The 8946-nt window shown below is 39.8% G+C and overlaps 2 protein-coding genes across 3 annotated transcripts; both read right to left on the bottom strand.

Annotated features, from left to right (window-relative positions):
* Positions 1-276: 276 nt before the first annotated feature.
* On the bottom strand, positions 277-2794 carry LOC124180927 (tax1-binding protein 1 homolog). The gene is made up of 8 exons (XM_046566871.1): positions 2663-2794; positions 2442-2597; positions 1910-2077; positions 1483-1662; positions 1218-1412; positions 1018-1161; positions 499-938; positions 277-421 (listed from the first exon to the last, which is right to left on the bottom strand). Exons 1-8 carry the CDS (start codon positions 2792-2794, stop codon positions 412-414), a joined length of 1425 nt encoding a protein of 474 aa, XP_046422827.1. The 3' UTR covers positions 277-411.
* A 501-nt stretch (positions 2795-3295) lies between these two features.
* LOC124181770 (protein germ cell-less) lies at positions 3296-8880 on the bottom strand. 2 transcript variants are annotated; one of them, XM_046568599.1, is made up of 8 exons: positions 8416-8880; positions 8182-8305; positions 7917-8013; positions 7191-7560; positions 6754-7023; positions 5807-6043; positions 5592-5682; positions 3296-5508 (listed from the first exon to the last, which is right to left on the bottom strand). In XM_046568599.1, exons 1-8 carry the CDS (start codon positions 8559-8561, stop codon positions 5359-5361), a joined length of 1485 nt encoding a protein of 494 aa, XP_046424555.1. In that variant the 5' UTR covers positions 8562-8880; the 3' UTR covers positions 3296-5358. The 2 variants fall into 2 exon arrangements, with proteins under 2 accessions (XP_046424555.1, XP_046424556.1); XM_046568600.1 differs by having other exon boundaries at positions 5807-6025; positions 8416-8878.
* Positions 8881-8946: the final 66 nt, after the last annotated feature.

The following is an 8946-nucleotide window of genomic DNA, read 5'->3' as shown; positions in this document are numbered from 1 at the left end:
ATGTGGTACTTGGTATTTTGGCCAACGCGAAAATTTCCACGTTTAGAATAGTTGGCAACGAATTCGCAAACGGGATGCCGAGACGTCGTCGGTTTGAGGTCCTCGATCTGTGCATTCTGCGCGTTCAATGCAGCCGAAATGGGAACTGAACAAGAGCCAACTGAAATCGCTGACCCGGTGCATTGACGAAAATGGTCAACGATAAAGCTCGAGCGATAGCCTACATAATAATAAACAAGCGATAGCCAGCTGTGAAAAATAATTTCACAATCACCGTTTGCGTGTATATATTAATGTGTATTTAATTATTTATACAACAGGTGTTTTCGTATATGATAGAAAAGTCGGAACACAAAGACTTTGAGATTTTGATCCTTCCGATGCGGCACCGAATTTGACGGTATCGTTCTATCATTGGTATCTGAAATCACCAATTTTATTTTTGGTTCAAGAACCTAAACCTTGCCAGATAAATAGATGTATTAGAACCATTCCAACCTGATGATGGCAAATTTCACGTTGCTGCCCTGAATAACAATCGCCGAAGGTTTTGACTCCAAAGCTTTGTTCTCATCATCAAGCTCGATTTTCGCCTTCTCATTCTTCTCGTCAGCGGTTGAGACTCCGATTGCGGAAGTCAGACCGGCGACGTCCGCAGGTATCTCCTTGATTCGCACTTTCGGCGGAATTTCTTCCCTGGACTCGTTGCTATTTTCAACTTTCGTACGCAGATCCTTAACCTCGTCGGTCGAGGTTTCCCGATCGACATTCTCTTCATCCTCTTGGACTTGTTCCTTGTTCTCCTCCGGTGACTTCTCAGTCTCAATTTTTCGCCTGGAATCATCAGGTGATATCCACTGCACGCGTCCGTCACCTCGATCGTCTTTCGTGGGAATGAACTTTTCATTCGTCAAGTATTCATCGACCGGAATTCGATTCTAGTAAACATCGAAAACGAATTTGTTGCACCGACTTTTAAATAAAAATCTACATATGCAACAACAAATTCTTTTTCACCCTCAAAAAATCCAAGTCCTCGATGTGCGGATCATTGATCTGATTCGTTTGAGGATCGTTTCCCTGACGAAATTCTCTTTCCTCGGTCTGATCGTTATCAGATTTCCGTTCATCGGGATTTTCCGATAACTGCTGCAGGATTATCTGCGGAAACGTTTTATTTTCGGTCATAAAGCTACTCATCTAGAGTCGCCCCGTACCTCCTTTCCCGCAGCATCCGTGATCTTGACCCTACGATTGGTGGCCAAGGAGCGAAGCATTTCCGCAACGAAATTCTCGTAAGCCCGGAGCCGACTGGCTAGACTGGATTTGGCGCCTTCGGCAAGGGCCAGATCTTGTTCGAGTCGAAGAACGCGTTCAGTTAGCGAGGCGTTGTGAGTGGCCAGGAACCGGGCCTGAAAAGTTTTTAGTACTGGCTATTTTAACGTGACGGAAAATCGGTCAACGGAGAAATGTAAAACGCACGCGGCCAGCGGCGAGGCCGCAAATGTGCTCTCGTGGCCTCCCGCAACTTCTGCAACTGGCTGAGGAGAGACGCGGGTTCCCGCAAATCCCTCGGGAAGGACGCAACGACAGGAGACTCTGATCCGATAGAACAATACGCGGTGGTCCCCATCCGGAAACTGCGAGACGATCGATGTATGGCTGAAATATTGAGCGTTGTGCAATACGTATTCAAATATTATACGATACAGTTACGTCAAGAAGTTACGATGAACGACGCAGAAGTTTTAGAAAAATTACACAGCTCATATTTGTAACGAGAGAATTCAAGTGTTCTTTAAAAAACGATCTTTCAAGGATTTTTCGCGAAGAGGCATTTCAATTTATTAATAAATTGATATTTGAAAAATCCCGACTGCGTATAACCCCTTAATAACTGTTTAACTACCTCCTGTTTTACGATAGAAGAAGCTTGCTGTCGGCCGGCAGGAATGCGCAGAGTGTAATTTGTCGAGTCCAACCGTCGGTCCCCTACAAACCGGAAGTAGGGGCTTACAGCGAGCACTTGAATCTCCCTGGTGACGTAGACGAGCTGGTATTCCGTGTTTGTAGATGCCTGATATAAGCAAATTAAGTTGCAAAAAGTGATAGACTCCTTATCGATTCCTTATCGTGTGTATAGAGAACTGAAAGAAATTATACTAATCAACGTTATTTCACGAAAGCTTCTGATTTGCTGTGAAGAGATACGATATTCTATGAAAGTCTATGAAAATGTGAAAAATTTCAAAGCAGGGATAACTAGAAATTAGAGCGAACATCTGTGCCAGTCGACGAAATATTACTACGGTATAAAAAAAAAAAATGGCGATAATGTAGAAAAAAAATTGACGCCAGAAGTACGTCAACGTTCTAATTTCTCTACAAAATCGTATAAAACTTGTCCGTTTGTGACGTGGAAATCATTTCCACCAGGGTACCTCTTGGTGAAACATGCGTGGGAAAATAATCGTCCGATTAGGGGATGCCGCTGTCTTCGGGGCGACAAGGGCGTATTCGAAGGTGAGATACTGCTGTAGGTTTGACCATCCTCTTGGAAAAATGCCGAGCCAATCGCGGGTCGAGGCTTGTTGTACCTGGAGCCCGCATTGCCGATGAAATTAATTAATTATCCAGTCCCCGATTCGTCTCGGTTACTCACGTGCCCGTGCAGCGTGTACTCGACGCGAATATCCTCGTTCACCGAGTACTTCGTCCTGAGGTTTTCGAAGGTGACGGCAACGGGATGGTGCGTCGGGCAACACCCCGTGTTCCAGCTGCCGCAGCACTGCATCATCGAGTTACCTAAAATTGTTCTCCGGATCTGCAGCGGCGGAAACCGCGGGGATGCAGCTTGTCAACCCTGCGGAATGGCGACGGGACGAATATTGCGGGTCTTGCAGGGAGCGATGATAGGTAATGTACGTTTTCGCGAGACCTGGTTCCGGCGGCATCGAGGAATTGAATTAGCAGACATATGTCACCGCGATTCGGTGATAACTGATGAACGGAAAAAGCCAGTTGAAAAGCGCCTGTCACAACAGTTACACGGCCCTTTAGGTCCGCTAATCACCTTTTTCTAATCTAGGCATCTTGTGATTGGAAGAGGGGGGATAAGACAGACTTAAGACAGTCGGATCCGATTGTATAAAAGTATGTTTTTTAATCATCGTCAACCTAATTATGTTACAAGATAAATGGTCATCGGGTTGTGCAAGGTTTCCTAGGCTTGGATACTCTCTCATAATTTAGCCAAAAAAAACATTTTTTATTTACATCATTTTTTTTTTTTTGCAGCGTGCTATTTAATAATATTACAGTGGCGTTATTGTGCTAAACATAAGTATAGGCAGAACTTGTAACGCTACAGTCACGCGCAGATTCGTAGAATTAGGTGATGAATTGAGTGGGCGACTGTTAATTCATGTTGGCCACCGCGAAACTTTGCAACAGTCTGCACTGAATTTATGAAGGAATGAAGTGCACGACGTGCAGAATTGGCGAAGGAAGTTAAAAATTCCTCTCGAGCGTTGATAGTCTTCGTGGATGTATCTTTATGCGTAGCTATGTATTTTGTTTACGAGTGACGAATGGAAGCCACAATAAACGTGACTCGCGCGGTTTTGGCGTACACCGAAACACGACTGAGCGATGGAATCGAATGAAATTGAACTATGACTAACGAAACGAAACTGCGATAACGTCGCTACATGTTTGTCTGCTTGCACAAAGGCGAAGTGACGAGGAAGAAAATAGAATAAGGGAGATGTGCGAATGATTATGAATAATATATTATCATTTAAATACTGGTATTCGTTTGACGTTTATATAATGTGCATACCATATAGGTAATGATTTACAAATAAAAATCTATACTTCAAGAAAATTATTAATAATACGAAGATTTATTTTATACAAAACGACTTAAAAACATTTTTTATTTTTTGTTTTTGGTTTTAGTCCGAAGGCACCACGTATCCATTTATAAAAAATTATGCGTTACGTATATTTAACAATAATATTATCTGTGATTCTAAAACAAATATCACAAGTCTCTGTATAATCTCTGCAGTCATACAGATCTGTATACTATACGTATATATGGGGTTCCAAGTTTGAAAAACACTGCGATATTTCGAAAAGAAAAATGAATTTATACTTTACCGATCGGAAAGGATATAACAAATTGAAAAAATTCTGTCTTCCGGTTTCTATAATACTTTTGCAGCAACGTATAATTTTGAATTATATTGTATTCAAGTTTAGCTAAATTATACGTGGGGACTTGGGGAATTGATTAATTTCTTATACAACCCATTACTAACAATGCCTGTATATACAATAATAATTAATAAGTAACTATCTTTCGATGCCATTTAATTTTGTGGCGTAGATGTTTCATTTATTTTATTTCTTTAAATAAATGTTGCGAAAAAATAAAACGCAGTTGTTCAGGGTCAGTCACGGTCAACGTACGCGTTTATACACAAGCAAACCAATTTCGTTGATGATTAAATCGCTGGCTGTTTTCAGAAATTCCTTGTGTTTATGTGTACATAATGTGCATTACAAGTTCCGAACAATTTATCTTACAGTTTTTATATAATATTAATGCAATCGCGTATAATGCATTTACGTATGTTAATAATAATTAGTGCACGGACTCTCAAGTGAACAATCTCGTGATCACAATTGAGCGTATATCGTAAGAATTGCTGAGAAAAATTACAAAAAAGTAGAAAGTAAAAAGCGATACGGAAATATTCTTCTTCCTTTACGCATGGATTGAGAAACTTGAATAGCCGTTGATCAGCAAACATTTGAATTGATTAGTAAGTTACCCGTGGAGTAGTTACTGACATATTGAAAGTCAAAAAAAGAATTAAAAGGAATAAAAATTACTTACAGAATTTCGAACTTTCAAATTTCTTGCGATACAAAAATACTTGAAATACATCGTGAACGAAACAGTAGTTGGGACTATGTAGGAAATAATGAATTACTTTTCACCGATCAAGAATGTCATAACAGTGAAAGTTTCGCAACATTTCTAAACTCACAAATAGTCATCGATTTTCTACAATTACAAAACTGTTTGTCCTAGTTTGACAAGGTCGAGACTCTTACAGCGTGCGTTTAACGGTTTTCGTTTCGCTTAACTTTTACTGTATTAATTTACATCAATTGATCCAGAGAGTCGAGCGAATCTCGCGGTCAATATTAGCGAGTGTACGTACATTATTATTGATCAATAAAATTTGTATCGAGATCGTGAATTGCAAAAGTAAAATAGAATAAAATGAACTAAAAAGTAAACCAAGAATGTGTGAAAAATGAAAAATTGATTTCAAGTGGTGCTTATGTATCCGACAAAATTAAAACAGTTTCAGGTTCCTCTTGTTGCTGCGGCTTTAGTTCCTCTGTCGGCGCAAATGGCGTCACTACCTGCATGTTTACAGATATGTACAATGGATACGTCAGCTGTTTGTCGAGGGACATAACTAGTTTCTGAAAAAAAAAAAAATACCGTTCGTCAAAGGCGTTCATTCAACCTCGGTTACTAAGAAATGTTCATTAACTACAAAGCTTACCTCTTCATTTTTGTGAAGCGATAATCGAAGCATACCCGAATTCTGAATGTGTTTCACTTGTCTTTGCTCATCCAACGACACCAAGGACACCCTGAAACAAACGCGTCATTTGCATTAATTACTAATTCGTACAGAAAGATATTGTTCTTCGAACTGTGTATGGTGAATTGTGACAGATTTATACATGTAGGGTAATTTATCGCTCAAGTACTCACTTAACAATGACATTGTGTTTTGCGTGATTGGACTGTATATGCTCAGTTTCAATTCTATGATTTCGCTTCAGCCTAAGCGTGGTAGTGTCTAAAGAAGCGACGAGATCTAATCCAAAATGGAACGCTGTCCATCGCCAGATGTGTTCTCCTCCTTTTTCAACACACCTACCACACCTGAAGCACTCGCGTGAAAATTCCTCCTCACTCATCTGCCTTGGTCTGAAATGAAAATAAATTCTTCCCGATACATGTTACATACATTTATAGTTGGTTGAACGGATTTTCCAAGAGTCACTATTCATTTACAAGTGCGGTTACATAAATACCTAAAGACATTGGGTTCTGTTGAAAACAAGGAAGAAATGGTGGGAACGTTGTCCAGGAATCTAAGGGGAGGATTTTCCTATTAATTCGTAGACCGTTTTTGGGGGTATTATTAAACTTGTGTAAAACGTGTCTTTTATGTTTCACTCTATTGGCAATAATCTGATGAATAACGTGCACGCCACGACTACAGCTCTAAATGTTCAACATTCACATTTTCCGAATGTACGCAATTTTTGTACAGAGGAGCTAATCAACCCTTTATGGGATCTCAACCATATACTCACCAACTCCATTTTCAGTCAACTCCGTTCGTAACGTGGTGGGCTGGTGACTTCTTGTAGTCAAAATTCCTTTAAAATGGAGTCGGTGAATGAATGGGTCTGCTTTAACAAATAATAATACCAAAATTGAAGTCCTGAATATCAATCTTGTTCGTTTAGAACAAGCTCCACATCAAAATGTGTACTACTCATGTATCGTCTTTGTCACGGTAGACACGGCAAAAAATTCGGTCGATTGAGAATGAATGAATTTCTCTCCTCACTACGTTAAACAGAAATCGGCAACGAACGTGCTGAATTATAGGAGAGGGAAAGGGTTCTGTTCCACTCGATGCTCACCCACAGTCTTTGTTAGAGTCAATTCTCAACAAGTGATGCCACTGCTCCTTATAAGCCGTGTTTAACCATTCTGGGGGGATCAGATTATCTCCATATAATATTTTCACGTCTTGATGATGAAGCAGTAAATGTTTCATCCTCAATGATTTAAAAGGCGCAGCGTAGGCTCGGCCCTCTTCTGTGATTAGAAATGGTTCGGACCAAGTGTGATTCTTGTAAAATTCTTCTATCTGTACGACTTCTTCTTTTTTTTGTAAGTGGACGAACAACCTGTGGATATTAAAAAAATAATTGCACAAGATTTACTTGGAAAGAGCTCCTTGTACTTTTATTTTGCAGTGTGTGAAAGTATCTACCTCAACTTTTATCACCTCCTAGCAGCAGTATTAATTAGTGCAAAGTCCTAAACCTAAAGTCTCAATCACACTATCACTTACCATATTCTCAACATCATGTAGATGCAGAATTCGGTCTGCATGACAACCAAATCTGGACTAATGATTAGCTCTACCATTAGATCGGGTGTGATTTCATTCAAAAACTCAGGATGTAACCAGCCATATCCTAGTAAATTAACTTCGAGCCATCGTTTAGCAGCCCTCTTAACAGCTGGCACGCCATAGCAAGCAGCCGCATTATGATAAGCTACCACAGTTTTTATGTTTGTTGTTTCCACCATTATTTCTGTACATTGGTCGATTAAACTTTGTAGCTGGAATAATGTTGCTGTTGCCAGAATTGAAATAACATCTCTAGGCTCCAAACTTAACTCATCGAGGTAAAGAGAGCCTAGCACAGTTCCCAGAGCTGAAAACAAGGTGAAAATATCTATAGAGTTAGTGATTCGATCGAGGATTAGTTCAGCATTCATTGATAACAGAAATTGAGATTTGAAATTCAAACATATTTACAAGTTAGAAGAACTACGTGGTTGAAGTGCATAACGTTAACATAACGAAATATTAAAGAAAAAATAACCGCCTCGCAATTTTAGAATGATTCTGAAGAAATTGGGTTTTTAAAATATCAGCATGTTCTACTTTGTCAGGGTTTACTAAATTTCAGACAATTTTGAAGTTGTAAAAAATAATATTTCTAAACATGCATCGCTATGCTGACGTTACTACTTTTAACCTCATAAAAAATGAGCCTTAATCACTCACAGTCTAAAGTGATATTGGGATCGGTTATTTCCACGCTTATCACCTTTTCATTAGCTTCTCTCCAAGAGCCAGAGAACATGCTAGCAAAGTATGGACTCTGGAAATAGAACGAAGGAAAAATGATTACTTAAGATAGACTGATTACGACAACAGACTTCCAACAGGCAAACAAAGAGCTAACACCATTAGATAACTGCCAATGGAATCGGGATCTCATGCGGTCGGGTTTGATAATGTTTCAAACAAAATAAATTAGGATCAATACCTGTGTTATGTACACTTTGTGCAGTCTCCATGCCTTGCCTAGCATCAGAACAGTAACGTCGCTGCCTTTTTCTTCTTGGAACAATGTTTTGTATATGTACTGAGCAGTCGTCAGTAATTTTCTTCTGCAACAAGAGAACTGGATATAGATAAAGTGGTGTGAGAATGGTAGGGGAAAGTGCCAAATCTTGACGTAGGATTTTAGACTCTGCTGACAATGTCAAATAACTCTTACTTTTTAGGAGTCTGAAGTGTCCTGTCGATGAATTCCGAATCGGGATCGAATTCGTCCTCTTCGATGCATTTCCGTTTACGAGTACGATAAACCGAATTAACTGCAATATTTGACACTGACGCTATTCTGCTCGCGTAAACGCCCATAGTTAGCGTAGATTCGCAGCAGACTGGTTAATTCTGCAGAGGGTTTCCGTTCGTTTTTATATTTTTTCGATAAAATTTTGACAATTTTAGAGCTCGTTTAATCGAGACTATTACCACGCGGAAATGCCTGTGACAAAGCTACGCTACAAAATGTAAACATTTTGCGCGCTGTGCTTACACTGCTGATCCCTGCTGCTGGCCCTACACATGTACACAAACACTGGCAGCTGTTTTTGGCTATATACAGGTATGAAGTCATTCGAGAAAGCAAGCTGATCATAAAACTTGCGCAATCCTGCGGAGCTGTTGGTGGCTAAAAAGTCAAACCACAGATGACTTACGGGAGACTCGGTAAGGCAACCCAACAATACAAATTTCAAATGGT

The sequence above is a fragment of the Neodiprion fabricii genome, chromosome 1, assembly GCF_021155785.1.
Source record: "Neodiprion fabricii isolate iyNeoFabr1 chromosome 1, iyNeoFabr1.1, whole genome shotgun sequence".
Lineage (NCBI taxonomy): Eukaryota > Metazoa > Arthropoda > Insecta > Hymenoptera > Diprionidae > Neodiprion > Neodiprion fabricii.
The sequence above is the reverse complement of the archived record's forward strand: the minus strand, read 5'-3'. Positions and strand labels throughout refer to the sequence as shown.

What these genes read in the sequence shown, in the direction of transcription:
- LOC124180927 (XM_046566871.1), bottom strand. Translation starts at nt 2,794, where the DNA reads ATGCAGTGCTGCGGCAGCTGGAACACGGGGTGTTGCCCGACGCACCAT. An exon ending in GCGGCCTCGCCGCTGGCCGC is followed by an intron (nt 1,413 to 1,482) that starts GTGCGTTTTACA and finishes AAAACTTTTCAG; the next exon opens with GCCCGGTTCCTGGCCACTCA. An exon ending in AGGACTTGGATTTTTTGAGG is followed by an intron (nt 939 to 1,017) that starts GTGAAAAAGAAT and finishes GATGTTTACTAG; the next exon opens with AATCGAATTCCGGTCGATGA.
- LOC124181770 (XM_046568599.1), bottom strand. Translation starts at nt 8,561, where the DNA reads ATGGGCGTTTACGCGAGCAGAATAGCGTCAGTGTCAAATATTGCAGTT. An exon ending in ACACTTCAGACTCCTAAAAA is followed by an intron (nt 8,306 to 8,415) that starts GTAAGAGTTATT and finishes CTCTTGTTGCAG; the next exon opens with AAGAAAATTACTGACGACTG. An exon ending in TACATGATGTTGAGAATATG is followed by an intron (nt 7,024 to 7,190) that starts GTAAGTGATAGT and finishes TAATATCCACAG; the next exon opens with GTTGTTCGTCCACTTACAAA.